General features: G+C 37.1%; 3 protein-coding genes across 3 annotated transcripts in view; 1 reads left to right on the top strand and 2 right to left on the bottom strand.

Moving 5' to 3' along the window:
• Positions 1–533: 533 nt before the first annotated feature.
• The window catches only part of LOC132798547 (cell adhesion molecule 3), a 90,838-nt gene continuing 68,005 nt past the window's right edge, over positions 534–23,366 (bottom strand). The window contains exons 3-8 of the mRNA XM_060810442.1: positions 3,399–3,610; positions 2,612–2,747; positions 2,413–2,546; positions 2,229–2,351; positions 1,988–2,159; positions 534–1,385 (exon numbers count right to left, since the gene is read on the bottom strand). Coding sequence (XP_060666425.1) covers positions 1,204–1,385; positions 1,988–2,159; positions 2,229–2,351; positions 2,413–2,546; positions 2,612–2,747; positions 3,399–3,610 — 959 coding nt within the window. The 3' untranslated portion in view covers positions 534–1,203. The remainder of the gene's footprint in view (positions 1,386–1,987; positions 2,160–2,228; positions 2,352–2,412; positions 2,547–2,611; positions 2,748–3,398; positions 3,611–23,366) is intronic.
• LOC132795251 (phenoloxidase-activating factor 2-like) lies at positions 12,406–13,678 on the bottom strand. The gene is made up of 2 exons (XM_060805874.1): positions 13,310–13,678; positions 12,406–13,251 (listed from the first exon to the last, which is right to left on the bottom strand). The coding sequence occupies exons 1-2, from the start codon at positions 13,610–13,612 to the stop codon at positions 12,478–12,480; spliced, it is 1,077 nt and encodes a 358-aa protein (XP_060661857.1). The 5' UTR covers positions 13,613–13,678; the 3' UTR covers positions 12,406–12,477.
• Positions 18,708–19,297, top strand: LOC132798548 (uncharacterized). The gene is made up of 2 exons (XM_060810443.1): positions 18,708–18,859; positions 18,930–19,297. Exons 1-2 carry the CDS (start codon positions 18,772–18,774, stop codon positions 19,178–19,180), a joined length of 339 nt encoding a protein of 112 aa, XP_060666426.1. The 5' UTR covers positions 18,708–18,771; the 3' UTR covers positions 19,181–19,297.

Genomic DNA, 23,366 nt, shown 5'->3' with positions numbered 1-23,366 from the left:
TCGCTTGTCTTGTTGTTTTTGTCACCTAAATTACAAGTTTTTCATTTGTGGCTTTTTCAGTTGACGCCATAATATTTTACACTCTGCTGAGGGCGACCCGGTGAACCACAAAGGCAGCGACGAGCAAAAAAAAAACCCCTTACAATAAAATGAAACAAGGAAAATTGGTTTACAGTCGTTATTTGAAAATGATGAGCAAATGGCGTCAAATTTTTAACAACTGCACTCAAACAGTAATTACAGAAATGATCAAAGAGTGTATTTGTAAGCTAAATAAAAAGTTGTTTTTTACTTTACTAATTAAATGTCTTATTGAATAATCAATATTAGAGAAAACAATTTATTTGAGTTTACTTAAGCATGAATGAAACAAAAGAGTGCAAAATAACGAACTGTTTGTTCCTGTAAATGCATTTCAGAAAATCATTTCAAAACACCAAAATAACTTACCAGTAAAGTGCGCTTTTATTCTTCTGACCCCAATTAAACCCAACACCTTGCTGTTCAAATAAAATACTTTTTATTTGGCTGCCATTTTGTATACAGTGTAAACCAAAATAAAATCAACACACAACACCTCAATTTCCTAACAAATGTCACTTAGGTTAAACCAACAATTTATTGATATACTTAGTTAGAGCTTAACGAAAACATCTCAAATTTAAAATCGAAAATAAACTACTAAAAAGTCATAAAAAAATTCTTTTTGGTAAGTTAGCTTAATATTTAAAATTTTGTTTTTTGTATTTCCATTGAAATTGAGATTGTTTTTTTTTTTTTTGGTTGTGTTATGATTTATTTACATTCGACTTAGGCTTAGGTGGCGAAATGAGATATTCCATTTTTACAGTATATATTTCGTTATGTTTTGCTGGTATATTTAGTAGCTTTATGTGGGAGAGGAGAGCGATAGGAATGAGGAATAGGGCAGAGGATTAGGGGGGCAGCACAACAAACATTTGCTAAACGTTACAGTTAATGACAAATTTCGACTATTCGCATTTCACTAAGAAGGCTCTTCCCGTTTGCCAATTTCACATTGGATTGGGAATACGCCCGCATATATATGATTCTGTTTATAATTGTTGACGCTGCTAGCACACACAAATGCTAGTTCTATGGGGCAATAGGAGTCCTCGTCCTCAACCTCATGCTCGTCTTGAAGTCCAATTCTCGCGGCAGCTGCAGAGCAGGTCCAACGCATCACCGTGTAGCCAACTTAAGTTTTGGCGCTGCTTCGCTGCAACAAGGACTTGGGGTACTCTTAATCCTTGTCGTCCTGATACTCCAGTTTGTCCTGTTCCAGGTCAAATGCAGCAGCAGTAACAACAGCCAAAAGCTCAGTTGCCGTTGCCAATTTAGCTTCAACAACGTTGTGGCATCATCTATGAATAGAAGAGAGACGGAAATACAAAATATATTGAGTGCTGGTTAAGGTGGTTAAGGTGGTTGCGGTGGTTGCGGTGGCTGAAGGTTGGTGTGGCACCCGCTGGTCGAATTAATCTTTGAATTAATTGCTTGCAGCTTAGCGCAGAGCGTTAATAAATCGTGGCTAGCAACAACAATGGCTAATAAGGTGCGTCCCGAGTCCTTTTTTCACTAACTTTGATTTAATGCCGTGCCGTTTATCATTCTAATGGCGTGCGTGTAATGTTTACCCCCTAACGATTCCCAACGGTCTGCTTCGCATTTGTTTTAGTTGCAAAACAATCAGGCCAAGATTTGTAAGCCTCGCCACTGTGTGTGTTGCTTTGGGTTAATTTTTAAACAAACGTTCAGCACTTTTGCAGAGACTAATGTGAGATGCTTAATCAAATAAGATATTGATTGCGAATGCGGAAGTGGAAAAATTAACCCAGCATAAATATTACACAAGCCTAAAGGTATGCTTTAAAAATGCAGACTTTCGCAAATACAATGCTGTTGAAATATTTGCTGACAACTTTTAGGCTCAAACTAAAATAAATTTAAAATATATCAAACTTACTTCGATCTGTCAAGAACAACTCGTTGTGCTCATTCCCATCGCCAGGCTGATCGAATGGATACATGTTCATGTCCGGCGAGCGACCCGATGCCAAAATTCGTGGTCGATCCTCTTCAATGAGTTTTTCACTCTCCTGCGCATAAATATCATGAATGCGAGCTGAGCACTTTAGCTACAAATACACAAAATAGCAAAGTACTTTCAATCAAACTGTTATTTACTCGTAATTAGACAATCTCACCTTGAGGCGTCCCTTGATAAAGTGATGAGTTGTCACCACGAAATTCAGCTCCAACACTGATGACTCAAGATGCTCAGCCAGGTGTCGTTGAATGTCATAGACCCGCAAATAATTTGGTGGCACCTGCATAAACAATCAACATTAGCCATTAATGTGAATGGAATGGGCAAAACTCGAATATTACTTGTATATCGTTGATCCACCAGGTAAGATTCGCTGCGGGCTTTGAGTAATCCGACGAGCAGTTGCCATTGATGATATCGCCAAGGCGATAACGCGAATGAATGCCCGTTATGATGGGACGTTGTGAGGGCAGTTCTACAAAAGGATACACGTGTCAGTGGTAATCATATCTGAGCTGTGGCTGGGTAAAGGAAACTCACCGACAACCTCCATATCGGCGGTCACAATGGATGTGTCAAAGGTGGGCGCATCGGCGGAGACTTCGCAGGCGAATTTGCCGGATATTGAGGTGGGCACATTACGCAGCAGCACATGACTGGCATTCGATTGTGTGGTCTGTGTTAATAAATGAAAATTTGCATTTTTAAATGAACTAAGTTTCTTGTCAGCACAAAAGCATGCTACAATAAATTTTTATGCAAATATTTAGTGCAGCCGACATTAGAATTTTGGTGGTTCAATATTTCATAGCATACTTTTAGGCAGCACACTTTTGTTTAACCAATCAATGCGCATTAATTCTTTTGCAAACTTTTGCAGCTGTTAACTAGCGCTCCTTATAATTACATAATGCACTTGTGTATGTGTATGTTTGCAAAAGTTACAACTACAGCCGTGTTGCAACAGCTTGAACACATTTCTGCGGTAGTTTGCCTTTTTGTGTCTCTCGCAGTGTCAGCGCAAGTCAACATTGAAATGCAGAGGACTTTGCCTACAAGAGAACATGTGTGTGTGTGTGCGTGTAACAACTGCAGCAACAACAGCGACACCAAGTGAAAAGTCAAAAATGTTAATTAAAACTTTTTAACATGCATAAAACAAACATGGCGACACACACAGACACAGACGCAGAAGCAGAAGCAGAGGCAAACAGTTTACAGCTGCTATTGTTGTTGTCGTTAATACAACACAAGCAGCAGCCATTTACAATGGCAGCTCTTTCACATTTAATCATCATCGGCATCATCATCATCATCAAGTACTCACCTCGACTTCAATTTCATTCGTTTTCGTAAATATCTTCCATGCTGGATTCTCCTTGGGCGTATAACGATAGAACTCTCTGCGGCCTCGGTACCATTTTACCGCATAGAGCGTGTCGTTCTCGATGTCATAATTGCAGATTAAGAGCGCATTATCGCCGCGCTTAACGGCCGCCGGAATGCGAACGTTAACATTGCGCAGCCCCACAGTCAGCTCTGCAACGGTAAAATATGTAAGAGAGTGTGAGTCGGAGTTGTTGTGAGTGCCCGTCAGGCAGAGAGGGAGTTTAAGAGAGCGTGTAGTTGCTGAGTTGTTGTTGTTGTTGTTGTTGTTGTCACAAGGGCTTAAGCATGACAAGTTATTGTAGCTTAATTATGATACAACGTGGATTACATTTGGCTTTTTGTGCATGGGCGACGTGCAAAATCGGTTAGTTGCCGACTGAGCACTAAGCACAGGCTTTTGCCATAAACTAAATTTGTGCTTAATCAGTGTTGCTTTCCCCTTCCCCCTCTAGGCATTCATACACGGAAATAAACAGACGCCGACACAAAGCAAAAGAAAAAGTAGGTCACGATCACAAGCAGCGAAAAAAAAAAGAAACTTACGCACACAAATATACACACACAATCATGCATACTTATGTAGGTGCGAGCGAGATAGCGCGCTCTACATGAGTTAAGCTGATACAAATTTTTGGTGGCTGATCATGACCAAGTTGCCAACGCCCTTGCGGCCCTGTGCGCCTGGCTGTATTTATAAAAAACTTCCTAGTAAAATTGAAAATCGAAAGTGAATTCGAAAGAGAGCACAAGCCTCATGGGTGAGGAGGTGAGCAATCCATAAATCATAAAGCACCAACAGCAACTACATAGGAAATTGCGGTGCTGTCGCTGAACAGGGCTCCAGGAATCTTACGTAGGCAAAGTGCCCACTTAACTCATATGGTGTTTGTAATCTGTCGCCAGGTCATTGAACTTCGACGTTGTACTAAGGGCGCCCTAGACGAGTGTTTACGACTAGACGATACCCAGCAAAACTAGTTCAAGGGCGCCAACAAATTTATTATCCAAAACAAATTTAGGTTATATTTGCAGATAAGATAAGATATGCATATATATACAGTAAAAAATAAAGTAAAGAATACCTTCCAAAAATATTTTAAACATAATCATGGTAAGTAGAACCATATCATAAATAAATGAGTACTTTCAGCTTGCCTTTAATATACCCAGTAAATATTATAATTTTTCAAAATATGAAATTAGGTAACTACAAGCTAAAATAATATTAGTAATCCATAATTTCTAAGTATTTCAGTAATGATGTTTTATATACTGTAGATACCCTGTAAGAATTTTGAATTTGGCTGCTGCTTTGCCTAGTTGAAACAACTCTATTCTCTATTTCTCTCTCTATATATTATTAAATTGTAATTGTAATAATATTAATAAAAACTGCACATTTAACTTATTTTTGTAACACTATTTTCAATAGTGCTGTTGTATTGTGAAGTTGTAAAGACGTCGAATTATTTAAACCAATTATAAAATCTAATTATTGAAAACCTGTAAATAAATACTTAATTTATTTTAAAAATTTAAATCTAACGGTACTAATATTTGAACTCATTTAAATAATAATTATTCCTAGAGTAATTTAAAAAAAAATCTACTGCTTATAAAAAATAAAATTTGTAAATAACCCTTTTCTTTAAATAAGTCAAATTTGATTTTTTGCTTAAAACATAGAAAAAATAATAAAAACTTTATATGCAAAAATCTAGTCTCATGTACTTAAAAACTAGTTAAAGAGAATATTTTAATATATGATGCAATAAATAACTAAAAGCTCTAAATAATTACATATATCTATTATTCAAATTATGAAGTTTTGAGTTTTAAATTTGTTTTATTATTGTTATTATTATTTTTTATTATTTGTATTTTTTTATTCTATCGTGTTTTTAAATATGAGGATATTTGTATCATCTTCCATATATCCATCTTCCATATAAACTCCGTTTATTTTATTTAATTTTGAAACAAAAACTTTTCATAAGCAAAACAAAAAAAAATGCTATACACTACAAATTTATCACTTAAGTTAAGTGCTCATGTTTTATGTATCTGTAGATGAGTTTTATGCTACGATCGAACTATGTTATTTATAGAATCTATATAGTATGTATATACTAGGCTCTAGCAGCGTCGAAACCGGTTTGTTTGTAGTTGTTGCTGGGCTTGAGGTCTGATCGCAGTTGCTGTTGTTGGAGCTGTGACTGGAATTGGGACTGGTAAAAAACAATTGGTAAGCAGCAACAGACTGTGTGTGTGTGTGTGTGTGAGGTTGTGTTGTCAGTTGTCGATTGTCCCCAAGTCGCGACTCAGTCAGTCAGCTCATTTCTGGTTAACCTTGAATGCTAATTGTTGATTCACGTTGATTTTTACGGCACTCGCGAGCACTGAACATTGTTTTTCTCGTTGTTGTCGTTGCTACTGTTGTTGTTGTTGTTTTTGTTGTACTCATATCAACATAACAATTTCATGCTGCCCCCAGAGAGCGAAGAAGGTGCCGTCTATGGATCGCTGTGCGCCGGTTCCAAATAGTACGAAAAAACTAATCACATACGCCATGCCGTACACCGGGAGCTTGTCTAGCCGGGCGGCATCGCTCACTCGCCCACCCGCAAATGCCCCCAACGCCCTCCCACAAATGGACGCCACGAAATTTGCGTAAACAAAAACTATTTGTTTTGCCGAAATCCATAAAAAGACAGTAGCATTTTTTTTTTTTTTTTTTGCCGGCAAGCATAGAGAATTATAGTGTCATCTGCTCTAAAGGCTCCTCAGCTATTAGTTTTAGTTCCCAGTTACTATTTAGAAACCGTTGCTGTTCTATTTTGGCCAGGCCAACAGAAGGTTTACCAACTGCCAGTGGCTCTTGCCACTTTTGCACTTTATGTCGAGACAAAAAGGAAACCTTGAATCGCAAACCTCACACACACACGTGCACACACACACTGATCGACGTGGACTGGAAAACCTTGGAAAACCAAAAAACGAACAACAATAATCGTCGTACTCATAAAAACGCCTATGTACACACACATTGCTACATCTGTTTATACATTCATATTAACAAACAGATGTACATACGTACATATCTGTATGTGCGTATGTAAACAAAACTAGATGCGAAGTATGGCTGAGATAAATACAATTATCATGCTAATGGGCTATACGAAAATATAGGGTACAAATTTTCAAATATTTAGAAAAGCAAACAAATTTTTTAAAGACGCGAAGTTAACCAAATAATATAGTATTATATTACATTATTTGGTTAATATAAAATAATATAGTATTACATTATATTATTTGGTTAATACAATTATATTATATTATATTATTTGGTTAACTAAGATAATATTTCAATAACATATTTACATGAATATGGAATATGTTTACATTTTAATTTAGTATATTAAACAAAAGCCAATAACTATCGACTAAAATAGTAGCTTTAAAAATTTTCATAAACGAAATGAAATAATAACCAAAAATTATTATTAACAAAAATACTACTTCTTAAATTATTTGAAAACAGCTTTATTCTTCTGCTAAAATCCAGAAAAATCCGTAACACGTAAGTTATCCCAAAAAATTATCGCCAGATTTAGTTTTCAATTTTGCAATTTTTGCAAATTTTAACTTTTTTTTTTTTTTAATTATTTGATTAGGTTTTGTTTACCCTTTATTTAAGATAAAATAGTATAATTTACATTTAAGGCAAACTTATAAAGGATGATAAGATATACAGGCGTTTACACTTATATTATAATTTTTATGGTTTCCAAATATTCTACTATTTTGTGAATTAATTTAATTTATTTTAGACTCGCATTTTAAAATTGTTTCTTAAGTAAACATCTCTGAAGTGTTGCTTTAATATATGTTGGCAAAATCTGTCGATTACTTTCTCCAATGAAATGTGGCAATAAATCCTCTTCACAAAATATCCATAGCAACAGGCATTACAATATTTGTGAGTGAACTTAAAAGATACAAAATTGTAAGTAGGAATGTAAATTGCCATCATATAAGCAAGTTCACTCACATTCACATACATTTTATATTCACGTAATCACACACACATATGTACATATGTATTGCTTCCTTATGCTGCGTTGCTCTTCCCTTCGTTCGTTTCAATTGTTAGCGCGACAACAACAATGCAAGCACAGCAACAACATCAACAACAACAGCATAAGCACTGTTGGCAACAACAATGACGCAGAGAAACGAGGTCAGCAAGCAAGCGACGACGACGTTGACGTTGACGTCGACGCACCGCGGACGAAACTAAATGAAACGATGGAGTCGAGTTTCGTTGAACTGTGCGTTTTGTGCGCCTGTTACTTTGTGCCTGTATATTATCGATCATGTTGAAAAAAGCGAAAGTGAAGCGAAGAAGTGAAGAAGAAGACGCACAATGGGGGTTGCTTCACTCCGTCACAGCCAGTGGCATAGAAACCAACAACAAAAGACAAACACGCGTCCGTCTCTCTCTGTGTGTGTGTGAGTGTGTTTGTAAGCATGATAATTGTACGCACGGCTGGCCCTCAAATTGTATTGTTTGTCGTTGTTGTTGTCGTCGTTGCTATTAAAACCTTCAAGTATTCATGCAGTCAGTTGTCTGTTTGTCGCTAGGTTGCATTGCCTGCTCGCCTGTTCCATAAACAAATCAAGCTATCGATTTCTACATAAAAAACGAAAGTGATGCGATGGCTATTCACTAGCTGCCATGGCCCTGGTGTTTTTTTGGGGGCTAGGGCCCTGGCCCCGCTGTTTAACCCACTTTTTGAGCGAAGGCAATGCGATTCACTTGCATTGACCTCCGCACACACAGCACAGTCAGTCAGTCAGGTTCAATGCTCTCTGGCACTCAGCTGGAAATGGAGAAAAGGTGAATGCCCCGCAATAATGTCACGTTCAGGGACCGCCCCTGACCCAGCCCCACAATGGCCAGTGCCAACTCAACTCTCGATCGCAGCGACGACGATTGAAAGAAAAATCAGACGCTTGTTGGCTGTATCAGGCACGCAGCCGCAACAAGCAGTTGTCGCCTCAACAAGTGAATCGAGTTCACTTGCTTTTTTCGGCAGTTCAACGAACTCGCACAAACCAAAATTTCGAAGATCGTTGACCGCAAGCAGCGGCGCATACAAAGAGCGCAAGAGCGAAACACAGAGTGGAGAGCATTGAACTGAGAGAGCGCCAGTGAATTACACTGCTGACGTCAGCAACAACAGTTGAGTGAAAGGCAAGGCAAGCGTAAAGCGAGAACGACTGTGTGAAAGGCAATGATCAAGACAGAGAGAGACAGAGTAAACAATGACGATGGGCTGACGTTTTAATACTAGAAAGCCGATGCGACTAAGTTTACAGAGCAAACGAATTTGAACTAAATAAAGTTGTTAATATTGTTAAAATAAATACTATAACTTTTAGCAGTTATTATTAATGCGAAAATAGTAAAATATTTACTATTCATCACAACTGTTATTATTATTTCACTTTTCAATAATATTATTACTGCCTTACTAGGGTTAATTTAACAATCCACTCAGCTGAGCGACCTTATAGAGGCGGACATAAACTTACTAACCATCCAACTTAATAATATTTTTCTTTTCTACACGGCATTAAACATTATTTTTTTGTTTAATACGAAATCATAAACTTTTTTGTAACAAGCGCACAGCAAACGCTTGAAAGTTGTTTGCCCAATGCATTTCACTCGCTCCACTCGCTTGGGTTCCCAGTGGAAATTGTTGGTGTGGCATTGGGAGGCGGGCGTAAAGCCCACACGAGGTTGCCTGCTGATAAGCGTTTCAGTAGCACACGCTCAGCAATATTGCTGTGAGTGCGAGTGTGTCCACATTACTGTGCACTCGTGAATTGTGTGGATAGTAATGTGAGGTTGTATATAAAGAGAATATATTCCATCGACCTGAAACCACTTTGTGTAGAGATTCTTTGATTTTATATTTGTACTTGGGAACTGAATCTGAATATTGTATTATGTGATCAAATAAATCAGCTGAGCACTTTCGATTTCATTCGATCCACAGTGGGCCATTTGAATGGGGCGCATTTATCCAAATTCCCAGGCGGACAGTTTTTAAGTGGACGTGTTTGTATCTGTCTCCACTCTGTCAAGTTTTTGGATAAACGTGATTTTTATGCGGTATTGTACACTTGAAGAAATTTTAAAGTTACAAATAAAACTACAGCAAATTAGTTCATATTATGTAAAAACAAATTATCTCTGAACTAATTAGTTAATTTCGGTTTTCAATAATAAAAATATTTTTAAAATATTATAATAAGTTGTCAAATTATTTATATAGCAACAAGGTGTACATTTTATTGAATAAGGTTTCTTGAAAATATTTTTTTTACCACAAAAACAAATAATAATAAACGGTATATTAAAAACACAATTTATGCTTTTACGATTATTGTTCAAAATTAAATAACCACATTATTTAATTTTATTATAAAAGAAAGAAATATAATTATTATCTCGCAGTGTATGAGGCGTTATTTAAAACGAATATATTCAAAGCTCAGCGAGGAATTTCAAATGAGCGAATAAACAAATTAAAGCAGCAACACAGAAAGATAAACACACATGTGTACACACACACACATGCACATACGTAACACGCGCACTTACACACACACATTCATGCAATACGTTGAGCCAACTACGGACTTTATCGATGAGTCGTTGCGACACTTTTGTTGCGTCGCCGTACTATGGGGAATTGTTGCTCTTGAAAGCTGTACGCCTATTCGAATTAGTACAAAATAATACCGTATTTCCTAGAGTTTTACGGATTTACCGTTACGCCGTAGCAAGCATAGAAACAACGCTATGCTGAGGGCAAGCAAACGCAATAACAAAGGCGTGGAGAGCGTGTAGAGCGAATTAGAGAGCACCAAAGAGCCAAAGAAAAAGAGAGCGATAAAGTGGAGAGAGTGCTATTTGGTTTTTCTGTTGCAGTTCACATTTCTGTGGGCCGCGTAGAGGATTATGGGAAACAAGAAGACGCAGACGAGTTGGGCGTGTGTGTGAACAAAAAAGATCTTCAGCCGCAATATAAACAAAATAAATCAACAGTGCACGAGTGAGTATGCGCTCTTTATAAATATTTTTATTTTGTTTATAAAATTTAACCAACGGAGAGCGTAAAAAAGTTTAAAACATTTTAAATAGTTTGCTAATTGAACAGGCGAGCAGCAAAAGTGACACGACACGTGCGTCAAGACAACAAATTCGTGTTTGTTTGTGTATTATGTGTATGTGTGTGTGTGTTTTGTTTTTTTTGGTAAAAGTTACGCGCTGGCATTGACGCTTGCTGAGCAGCAGCTGATAAGCAAGCGTTGGCGAGGCGACGGTGGCGACGTCGGCAGCGACGTCCACAAAACGATCGACACAATCGAAGCATTTCTGTGACTCACGACAGCAGCGAAAGTAGGTCAACGACGAGCGACGACTCGTAGTGAAAGAGAAGAAAAAATCAAATATTTACATACATATGTACGTATTCACATACATACGCATGTATGCGTATATAGTATGTAGATAAGTACATATGTATGTACAATAAAGCATGATGAGCAGCTGCAGCCGGAGTCTTCAATGGACAATGCTTGCTTTTTCAAAAGGCATGCGAAAGAAAGTTCGCAAAGATAAGCTTGGAATCAAAAGAACTTTCGTTCACTTGACTTTGTTATCGAACTTATTGCACTGTTGTGTGGAAGAATTGATTGTTTGATTATGTGATAAAAAAATATTTGTTTGTTCTTTTAATATATGTGCCATTGACTATTATATCAATGTTTTAATCTTAATCTTTGTTCGATATAAAGTTAGAAAAATCCTTGATTTTATTGCTTAATTTTTTCGTTATATGTATATTAATATACCCGCTACCCATAGGGTAGAAGGGTATTATAATTTTGTGCCGACAGTTAATGTATGTAACAGAAGGAAAAATCTCCAACCCTATAAAGTATATATATTCTTGATCAGCGTCAACAGCTGAGACGATCTAGCCGTGTCCGTCTGTCTGTCTGTTCGTCTGTCCGTCTAGATCTCAGAGACTATAAGAGATAGAGCTATAATTTTTTGTTACATAATAACATAACATTTTTTATGTTGGCACGCAGATCAAGTTTGTTTCAAATTTTCGTCACTCGCCTTTCCGCCCCGAAAATCAAAAAATCGAAAAACAAGCATAATTTTAAAGCTAGAGCTGCGAATTTTGGTGTATACAATAATAACGAAAGTATTTATGAGTCCTCAAAATTGATTGCCATCAGATAAAAATTATGGATTAGAAAATACTTTTGTATGGGCAATAACACCTACTTACTAGGGGTCTTAGTTGCTTTGGTCGACAATCTGGTACATTGTGCCGTCCATGGTATATTTTGAATGTGGTGTGTGTATATTTGTAGTATTTTTATAGTATTTTCGGTATATTTTGAAAATAATACCGCAATATTTTGCTTTTATTCAAAATAGTTAGCGGGTATCTTACAGTCGACCACACTCGACTGTAGCTTTCTAACTTGTTTTCATTAATATAATATTAGATATTTATTGAATTTAAAATTTAATTCTAAATCTTGAATAATAAATAATTAAAATCATTATCATATATGAAATATACATATGTAGGATAAACATTAAATGTATTTTAATTCATTTTCATGTAGTTTCAGTTAAATAATCCTATTTCCTTTGAAGAATTCCGTTCATTTTTTAATATTTTATTTAATTTATTCATTGGTAGTACTAAATAAATATATATGTATATGTAGTACATTTCTATTGATATTTCGCTATCAACACTAAAAGTGGAAATTGCTTTTCTACAATGAATTTAATTTTGCAGTTTAATATATACATATATATTTTTTTTTGCTTTTCTTAAAATACTCTCAATCACAATTTACTGGAATTATTTATAAACATTTGTTGGTGTAGAATTTAGCCGTCGCTCCTACACAATGGGCAAGAAGTGTTTCAAATCGATGCGTCGAGGTCCGAGTTGTTTATATATCCAGGGCATAAAGTGATTCACATGAGAAAAGAGTTCGGTCGCAGTTCCCGTGCGGTTTTCGGTTCCGATAAAAATGCCCAACTGAGTGTATCGATTGGGCGCGCCTTGAATGGGACAAAAGAGGGCAGTGCCAACATTAAGATCGGGCGCATTATCCAAATGGGTTGCACATATCAAGCCAGATTCTAGCTTGTTGCCTCTGACATATGTCTTGGGAACAAGCTGGCTGCAAAACTCATCAGATTGTATTGCGAGACGATGTTGCTGTGGCTTGGATCCTTCCTCAGGCCAGGCTATCGATATACAATTATCCTGATCCACAATTGTGATTGGTATGCCTAGGCAGATGGTGTTAATGTTGGGCTGTCGACTGAAGCTAACGCGAAGTTCAAGCAGTGCGATGTCATTGATACCGTCATCGTCGTCCAAGTGAGAAATGATTGTATGCACAGTACGTTTGAGATGGGGATAAATCTCATTCTCGCTGTTCAGATCCCATTCTCCGGCTATCACAGTTAGGTTAGAGCTCACATATTCATAGACTGAACCGGCAGTGGTTAGCACAATATTTGGGGCGATTAATGTGCCGATCCCAAGAAACAAATCATTTGCCATTATTCGAATCATCCAGTTGAATTCTCCAAAGCGTGATGTAAGATCGTCGGCTGGTTGTTGACTCTTTGAATTGGCAAAGCCACATCCACGATTCGGCATCTGTCAAATTGAAGCTGTGATAATCGGAAGTGAAATGTTGTGTCTATTGTATTCATACCTCTTCTTGTCGCCCAATTTTTACTTTAACGATTGGATTCGAGCTTTGATCAGACGCCAAAATACCTTGAGATGCACTGATTTTCATTTCTGTAAGCTGTTCTTCGACGTTTTCGTCGTTTTCGACGTTTTCTTCGTTTTTGACGTTTTCTACATTTTCTTCGTTTTTGACGTTTTCGTCGTTTTCCGAGCTAGTACTGTTTTTCATCATTTCTTCCAATCCATGATAATCCGAGTCATCCTCTTCCGACAAAGCACAGCTTAACAGCATGACAAATATAATTAATTCACGTATTCTCAGCATGTTCGTATTCCTGTTCTGTAAATTCTTTGTTGCACTAGAATCACACGAGCGATTGTTCTGCTTTCCTCACTGTGCAAAAGCTATTTGAAACATACCACTCATAATGAAAATATTATATGTTTGTTCATATGCATACTATATAATCGTATAGCAGGCTTGACTCGGAACCTCAACCGCATTGTATTTTTATATAATTATTTGTATAATCTCCTCTTATTAAAAGCGCGGAAATAGAGTATATCGAAAAGTTTAATGGAGAGTCGTCAGACTCTACAGAGTTCAAAAATGCGGTTTAGCCTTGTCTTTGAATCCGTTTGTCAGTTTTTGTGTGTGGATATCAGAGACTAAATGTTCAGGGACTAAGAGCTATGGGATCTAATTAATCCAAGTGCCTTCTAAATTTTGATTGTAGTCAGAGTATACAATGGAAATATATAGTTGAGAAGCATTTTTTATTGAAACAGCTGTATTTCAAGCTTGATTAGGTTGTTTTTTTTTATTTGTGAAATATTTCAATAGTATTAAGAATTATTTTTCAGATATTTGTGAATTGCTTAGAATGGACGCAATTGAAGAACATCCAAATTATGACATTAATACTATTAGTTGCAAGATTGTTTTTAGATTACGAGGCGAGGACAACAAAGTAGTTTCTAGTCAAGTCTTCTCGACTTTTTGCTTTTATGTTTATTATAATTTCAGATCAATTGTCAGTGTCCTTGCTTGGGAAAAAATTTAAAAATATGTTTTCAAAGGATATCTCTAAGTCAATCAAACTCTATTGTTATCCTCCGTTAGTTTTTTTCTTTAGATTTTTGTGGTTGATCGTTCTTAATGACTTGAAATTTTAATATAAATAAATGAGTATTTAAAAAAGTGTATTTGTCAGCAGATTGTGATTACAACTCTTTATGTGGTATTAGGCAAAATTCCTTACTGCTAGTTTATAACAATTTTAACAATTTGATGACCAAGTTGATTAGCATAATGGGAAGCAATGTCCTTGTGGTTTGAGCAGATCCTTAAGCCTCGACAGACTTAAAAATCAGTTGTAAGCGCTGTTGGCAGCCTGTCAACAAAGGTGAGCTGCAGTTGCAACTTGCAACCTGCTGCTACCTCCTGCCTTCTGTGCCACACGTGCTGTTTGTCATTCCTGTTGCTGTTGCATGGCTTGAGGGCCATTTGACAGCGCGTTCAGCTGTGCGCGATGATTGGCTGGGCTGAGAAAGAAGCAGGGCAAGGTAAAAGGGAAACTTGTAATGGGGATTGTTCAGTTGGTCTGCTGGACTTGCAACCGACTGCTTGCCTGCCTGTTGCACCGTTGCACATAATCATGTCATATAAAGCGGACGACATGGCCGGATATGAAGCACAAAAAGAGTTGTGAGGAGGGGAGGGAAGAGAGAATCTCCGACTTGTCGTTGGGGTCTCTTTGGGTCAGGTGACATGTGTCGCTTGACTTTAGATGACTGCGGGGTCTCGTCGCCTCCTCGGACTTGTTTCCTTTTGGCCCTTTTTTCTCTCTTTCTCTGTATAAGTGTGTGTGTGTGTGTGTGTGTGTGTTTATTGTTGCTCCTGTTAACTTTTCACTTTGGCTTTATGTTGTGCTGTTGCCTGTCTCGTACATTTTCGCAACGGATATGATGAGGATGAGGATGAGGACGACAACGAGGATGTGAATGTCGAGCGTTGGCACCTGGACACGATGGGTGTTAAAATAACTGGCAGTGAACATATTGACTTTTAAAATAAGCATTATGGCGGTAAATTTTTATGAAACCTTCTGCTGTCAGAGGCATTTCCCCATTTTTCCCTGTTTGCCCATCCGTTCTTTTTTTGCAAACAGCTTTCAACCCTCCCCGTTCCCTTAGCTTTTGCGTGTTGTTGCCTGTTGGCCAAGCATGGAAGCAAAGCGACGTTTGGCTCGTTGTCAGACAGCTGAGTGATTTATATGTATTGTTTAATATTATTATGGTTGGCAGCAGAACAAAAGCAGAAGCAGCTAACAGCTACCATCTACCATCTACCATCTACCAGCTAGCAGGTGCCATGTGGCAGGCATTGCAATCGTTCAACCTCGTTCCGCACTTCGCTCCTCGATCTTCCTTCGCGTCGGCTGTGCAAAATGCGAAAAATTGTGCACATTACATGCAGCACCCCAAGTGTCCTTGTTGTCCATGTCCTTCATCCCAACATCCCAGTCAGCCATGTGCTGTGACCGTGTCCGTGTTCTCTTGCCATGTCCATGTCCATGTTCATGTCCGTGTGGTTGGCAATAATTGTTAAAGTGTTGCGGTCTGTGGAACGAGGCGAATGATGAACTGATGCCCCTTCTCCTCCCTTCACTTCGGCCCAAGAGGTGAGCCAGCCTCAGGCTGGCATAACTTCTGAGTGGCCATTGAAAAAGTTTTTCTTCATGTTTGCGGCTCAAAGGCTTCAGCAAAGTCTTTTTCACTTAACCAAAAGCGAGAGCAAACTGGAGATGATTATAATTATGATAGCAAATGTTAATTGCAAATATATGCTGCATACTTTCAGGAGCTGACGATTAATCGTATGTGTAAGGGAATAATTCAAGTGTCGTATAATTTTGATATTAAAATCTATTGTATTTTACTTTTGCATTGGGAAAAGTGTAATATTTTTGTTTCTTTTTAATCGGTAACAGAAATATGCAAGCAATTATTGTCTCATGCGCCTGACCCTCTTACAAGCAAAGCAACATTATTTTAGTGCCTACTTTTAGGCGCGCACAAAAAACAAAGTTTCACTGCTCTCAACTTTGTGGCAATGCTATCAGTGGTTCTATGTGTTGCATAAATAAAGACTCTTCCTTAATTACGGCAGCCACACAATTTGCTCATTAAATCTATACAATTGAATAAACAACGAACACGGAGAATAATGGAAACACAAGTTGACATTTTTAATGCTGGCTTAATTAAATTGCAAACCAGAGGCAAATGTCTCGTTTGTTTATGTTAAATCTCGTAAGTTTTACCATTTGTATATTTTTTTAAACTTTTGTTGCAATTAAACAGGCAACAAAATGCTCGAGTAATGCGAAATATGATGTGATGAAACTTTTGAAGCATTTGAATCAGGTTTAACTCCTTCTCACGTTTGTTATTATTATATTATATTAATAAAAGCCAAAGAGCAAATTAATATTCAATTAAATCGTCAGCAAAGTGATGCTGAAATTGTGCTAATAAAAAGATTATTAAAATATTCGATACATGCAAATGCAAATAATATCAAACACATCTGTATGCAGGTTTATATATATGTATACATAAGTATGTATGTATGTAAAATTCGGATGTCTGCTTATACATAAATGTGCATATAATTAATTTCAATTTTGCGCTTCTGCGGATTTTGTTTGGTTACGACGCCCACTGATTGATTGCATTTTAAATGTGTTTGTTGTTGCTGTTGCCGCCGTGTTCTCTGATAAATATTAAAACAAGTAAGAAAGCTACAGTCGAGTGTACTCGACTGTGAGATACCCGCTACCCATTTTGAATAAAAGCAATATATTTTGCGGTATATTTCTCAAAATATACCAAATATACTACAAAAATACTAAAAAAATATACCAAATGGTATATGTGGTATATCGATATAGTACCGCATTCAAAATATACCATAGACGGCACAATATACCAGATTGTCAGACAAAGTAACTAAGACCTCCAGTAAGTGGGCGTTTTTGCCCATACAAAAGAATTTCTTTAATAACTTCGACAATTTTTATCTGATCGCAACCAAATGTTCAGGAATCATAACTACTATAGTAATTATTGTATATACCAAAATTCGTAACTCTAGCTTTAAAATTACGCTTGTTATTCGATTTTTTTGATTTTCGGGGGCGGAAGTGGGCGTGGCAAAAATTTGAAACAAACTTGATCTGCGTGCAAACATAACAAATGCTGTCGAAAAAAAATTATAGCTCTATCTCTTATAGTCTCTGAGATCCAGTGTTTCATACGGACGGACGGACAGACACACAGACACACAGACGGACAGACGGACATGGCTATATCGTCTCGGCTGTTGACGCTGATCAAGAATATATATACTTTATAGGGTCGGAGATGCCTCCTTCAACCTGTTACATACATTTCCTGCCGGCACAAAGTTATAATACCCTTCTACCCTATGGGTAGCGGGTATAAAAATAAGCCTGAAAGTATGCAGCACTTTTTCGTCGAAAAACAGACGCAAGAAAGCAGCGTTAAGTAATTGAACGGGTGCGCAATGTTGCAGCTTAAACGCCCTACGCTGATCACTCAAAGGATGTTAAATTTAAAATTTGATGCATAAATAATTATCCAAAATGTTGTGGGTCTTAATATGCAATATTTCTCAAAGTATTTCACTATATTCCATGCGTAATTTGATTTTTATATTTTTGCTACTTGCTTAAAACGGTGATTGCACTGCATAAATTGTGGCAGGTTGCGCCCCGTGTTTGGTTAATCCGCCGTGTTCAGGTGGTTCAGGTGGCTCCCTCTTTTAATTACCGATTAAAAGGGTGTGTGTGTTCTTTTTTTAGGGCTAGGGTTGGGGTCGATATGCTGGTTGTAAGTCGAGGCTTAGTAGCAGATTTGCGTGCAAACAAATTAATATTTAATACCATCACTATAAGAGGCTTGCAGTGATTAAGTGTGACAGGCAAAAGAAAACTCAAACACAGAGATCGAATTGAATTATTGTCATCGAATTTGTGCGCAGTATTAATTTCGTGCACTTGCTATGATTATTGCCGAGAAGACGCTTTTACTATACATAAGTAAAGCCGCAAAGAGAGTTGGGCCATAATGAAAATGAAATAATTTAGACAATGGTTTGCTGTTGACGTTCATTAACTATGCACAGGGAATAATCTAATAATTAAACGTGAATTAAAGCATTTTAATAATTCACCAACAACAATGCCGCAACCCCTTGGCGAGGGGGAAATCTCAGGTAACGGCAACAACAAAGCCAACAAATTGAGGTGTAATCACGAAGCTGTGGTTAAATTTCTGTGGGTACAGCCATGGCGTTAATTAGAAATAACAGAAGAGTTGGCAGCGCCTCAAACTCAAGTGGCAGGCCTTGAGTTGTTTATGAGTTGTTTTGTGTATTTTTGAAATTCGATTCTCGAAATGAAATTCAAGTATCAAAGCAAACACAAGTCTCTTCTTCTGTTTAAATTCAAATCAATTAAACACATTGCACGAGTTGTGGCGCGTGGTAAGTGACCGAATAATGAGATCACAGTCAAAGTAAACTTCTTGCTAACTTAATCTCAAACTGCTTGCAGTATTGGCTAAATCCTTTTTCTATTTGGGCGCACCTCCCATCTGTCCGCGACATCAATTGTCGCTGCTGAGTCTTTATCCCCATTGCCCGTACATTGGATACTGTTTGTGCTATCCCAATATCATCATCAACATCATCTGGACACCGATATGCTGGGCACTCTGTACTTTGTGCTCTATGAGTTCCTCAGATTCGTTTGCCCGTTGCGCATCTTTCATGACATTGAGGAAATGGAGCCGCAGCTGGACTTGAAACACGGCGACATCTGGTATGAGATATGAGATGGCTGCTCCTAATTGATTGATGATGTGACCACAGTCTTCAATAAAGAAAGACCTCCGATTCGTTCCGTTCTTTGTTGCCAAGTAACTTGAGTACTTCTTAATACTGAGCGTCGATTCACTTTTTCGCTCAATTGTCACATAATTTTCACATAAATTATCAAATAATTTAAAGCCCCGTGCCAAGGCAACCTACCCGATGATGATGATTGCGTAGGTAACCAGCGCGCTGGTTGAGCATCAAATGAAATGAAATTTATTGCCTCGGCTTATGCTCAAGTATCGTCTCTCGTACTCGTATCTGGGTAAGTTAACTAACTTGGGGGCGGAGTAAAGCAGGGCTGCGTTGGCAATTGAGTGGCGTTGAGTTGGTTGTAATTGCGTATTAAAATTATACACCAGGGACCATTTGTTTAATGAAATGTTGCGATGTCTGTAAGCTAATTAGCTTGTTCCTAGCCTCGACTATACGCATTTATGCTAAGTATCGCAGTCCAGAATTGCCACTGATAGTAGATAATGTTCACGATGATGATGATGATGGAGATGATGCGAATGATGACAAAGTGGTTGGTTAGTTAAGCTCCTTTCATTTGCCACATGATTGCATATAAGCGGTAAAATGTGTCGTTCATGCTAATGCCAGTCAAAGTCATGTCAAATGTGGGTGAAAGCGGGTTAACTGCATCGATAGAGAGTCTCGAAGTGGGAACGAGAAGGTAATGGAATAAACTTGAAATTGCAGGTTCTTGCTGATGCTTAGTATGTTAAAGTATTTAAGTTTTAAAGAGGTTTGACATGTTCTTAAATTATACGTTCATTATTAAATTTTAGAATTTAATTCATTAGCACACTAATATTGTAGAGGACTTAGGCTTTCGATTGTCTTGGAATATGATTTAATTCTATACGGGAATATAGGCAATTTTATAAAATAGGATTTTTTAGTGAAGCCAATAAAACACATAATCTGAGGCAGCTTACATTGGCATCTTGAACAGAACTAAATGCAATTTTTAAATAATCTTTTACCATGCATATGTACTTATATATTTTAGTTTAAAATGTTTTTTTTTTAACTTTTGGTAGAGTTGTTTAAGAATTTTTTAATTTTTGTCCAGTTCACTGCAAGTCAAAATAATTAGATGTTGACTCGGTTTTCATATTTAAATGTCTTCTTTGAGATGGCATTGATAAGAAAATGATTTTAAGATCAATTTCTTAATTTATTTTTAGTTGAAAGGAAGATAATAGTATTGAATTTTAAAATATTCATAAGACTTTTCTGGTTGACGGAGCATTGAAAATAAGGAAAGCAACTAGACGGTTCTAGCTAAAGTTATGCCCAGTAAAAATCAATAGTCAATCGTCAATCACTCGTCGTCAATCAAGCCTCAATTGTTTGACTCAAAAGCAATTTGTTTTCCCTGTCGCATGTTCACATTCCTTTCATTCTTCTCTTGATGCTCGCTGCAAAGTTTGCGGAGTAGTCGCGATGTCCTTGACGTTCTCTTTTTTTCCCATTTTTTTTTTTGGATGCCAAGTTGACACAATTTGATTTTTGGCATCAGGCGTGGAGTGAACTTTGAACTAATCTATTTGTGTTTGTTTAACTTTGCAACGATTAACTCGACGCTCTCGTATGTGTGTTGTTCTTTGCTTGTCCTTCTTCAACTGTGTTTGCCTGCGTGTTTCTTGTATTGCGTCATGTCAGCCTGTCATTGCTTCTCCCCTTTTTTTTTTTGCGTCGGGTTTCTCCTTCAAATGGGTTTCTCGCATAGGTGACATGGGTATCGTTGACTGACAGGAAAGAGAAAACAGAGGAGGGAAGTCTCCATCTCCATCTCAGTCTCAATCTCTGGCCTTGCCTGGTCAATTATAGGACGATTTCATGTTGCTCCTTGACACTCATTAATACCGTAAATTAGCCAAAGAACTAGTTATACTTTGGTATACATTGGCTCAGATAATAACTTCTACTTGCGTGGACAGCGCAGAGCTGAGCTTTAATTAATACGTCTGACTGAGCACAGTCCTCCATGTCCTCCATGTCCTTAGGTCTGTCCTTTGCCCTGATTAAACGCTTATGAGAAGAGAGTTGTCTGTGTGTTTGCGTCTGTGTGGAGTGGAGTTAAGCAACTGATTGCCAGATTTGTTAATTATGCTCGTTATAATTAATGTTCTGCTCTCATTCTCAATGCCTTAATACCTATCTATAGCAGAGAGACCTTACCTCAGTTTTGCTAATTGCCAATAAATTTGCGTGCGGCAAATATAATTTTCAAGTCCACGATGCTGTCATGCTGGCTGTCACTTCAGTGCGAAATGTGAAATGCGAAATGCGAATTGCTAAATGCTTAAATGAAATCTAATCACGTTCTAATTTCTGTTAAGTTTGACAGCAACATTTTCTCGTTCCTTCATTTTTGTCCTTGGCCCGCATTCCACTTTCCTTGCTGTTTGTCGCTTGTCTTGTATTTCATTTCCGGCATTTAAGTGTAGTACTGTTTAGTCTTTTCTTTCCTGTTTCCCTACTTTACTCCTCCTCCTACTCCTCGCTTTTTTGCACTTGGCCAGCAGCCAAGATAGAAATTTGCATTCATTGAAGGGAGCACTGGGTTAAGATGAAGTGAAAAGACGCTCGCTTCTGATAAGTTTGACTTCAAACTATTTAGTTTATAAATTAGCCAAACTGCTGCTCAAAAATCCAGTTAATTAGCGCCAAGTTTTCATCAAATAACAAGGGGAGGAATGACTTTTTTCTCCCCCTTTTGAGTGCTGAGTGCAAATGAAGCAATTAGTCGAGTTCTTCGAAATATTCACAGTAATTGATACCAACAAAAAAAGTACTCATCGTCATTGTATTATCCTGGCAATTGCTGCATAAATGCGGCCAATAAATGCAATTTATTTGGCCATTGAAATCGCCGTTTTTGGCACATTGCTTATTGATTATTTTTTGCTAATTTATGTGCCAATAAAATTGTCAATTTGTATGCGTGCAAGGACGCTGGGCGAAGGATAAGGAAAAGGGCGTCGACCGGCAAAAGAGGGGCGTGTCTGACAGCACCATTAGACTTAAGTGTCGCTGGCTGCTTAAGTGTCTCCTGGCCGACTGTTCTGACTGTTCTGCGTGGTCCTGCTTTCAAGTCCTTTGGCTTCACACACAGAGGGCACAATGCCAACGGCGCTTACAAATTGACGCTGCAGGACATTTCTGGTAATGATAATACCTCCTCTTCCGCTCATCTCTCCGCTTCACTGTTTCTTGTTTCTGTCTTTGTCGCAGCTCGAAGTCAAGCCAGCGAAGCGTTGGCCATTGGCGATTGGCTTTGGCTTTGGCCTTAAAGTCTGTGCAGCTTATTCTACAGCATTAAAGCTTAAACGCAGCCTTAAGCAATTTTATTGCGATTTTAGTCAATTGGCTTCAGGCTGATTAACAAGCGATTTTGCACTGGCTTTACTTGATTTTCTAGCCGTTAATAAGCCTGTTCCAATATTTACTCTTGTGGCTTCTATAACAATTATTTATTAAGCTTTTAGTGAAGCATTTATTGTCGACTTTACATATTATATTTTATTTTAATACCATAAACTTTTTATTGCAAAAAAAAATTTTTATAAGTGAATATCGGACCTGAATATGTGTTGCGAAAAAACTTTAATGGCACATTTTAGTGAAATACAATATAATATATAACTTTGTGTAAAGAATTTCATTTTAAATTAAAAAGAAAAATTTTTTTCAACAAGACACTGTAATTTATTTATATTTTTTTTTTAAGCGATAACTTTTACTGACTTAAAATTTAAGGATTTTAATGGGACATTTAATAAATATAATTTTATAACACTTCATTTGAAAAATCTTAATAGTTTAAAATCATGAAAATCATCATCATGAATGAATTTATAGAAAAAAGTATTACCAAAAAAATCGAACAATTTATGAAGGAACAATTTCATTTAAAACTTATCTTTAAATATTAAACGTTAAAAAAAATCCGAGATTCGGACTTTAATCAATTATGATATAATAAAATTGAGAATTTGGACTGAGATTTTGATTTTTAAATCAAAATAAATGTTATTTCAAACAACGATTTATTTTTACATCTTTTTGCAATATCTTTATTTTCGACTTTTTAAAAGTAAGA

This window comes from Drosophila nasuta, chromosome 2L (assembly GCF_023558535.2).
Source record: "Drosophila nasuta strain 15112-1781.00 chromosome 2L, ASM2355853v1, whole genome shotgun sequence".
NCBI classification, from domain to species: Eukaryota; Metazoa; Arthropoda; class Insecta; order Diptera; family Drosophilidae; genus Drosophila; species Drosophila nasuta.
Note: the sequence above shows the minus strand (reverse complement) of the source record. Positions and strands in the feature narration are given on the sequence as shown.

What these genes read in the sequence shown, in the direction of transcription:
- LOC132798548 (XM_060810443.1), top strand. Translation starts at nt 18,772, where the DNA reads ATGAAATTCAAGTATCAAAGCAAACACAAGTCTCTTCTTCTGTTTAAA. An exon ending in TGCACGAGTTGTGGCGCGTG is followed by an intron (nt 18,860 to 18,929) that starts GTAAGTGACCGA and finishes AACTGCTTGCAG; the next exon opens with TATTGGCTAAATCCTTTTTC.
- LOC132795251 (XM_060805874.1), bottom strand. Translation starts at nt 13,612, where the DNA reads ATGCTGAGAATACGTGAATTAATTATATTTGTCATGCTGTTAAGCTGT. An exon ending in AAATTGGGCGACAAGAAGAG is followed by an intron (nt 13,252 to 13,309) that starts GTATGAATACAA and finishes TCAATTTGACAG; the next exon opens with ATGCCGAATCGTGGATGTGG.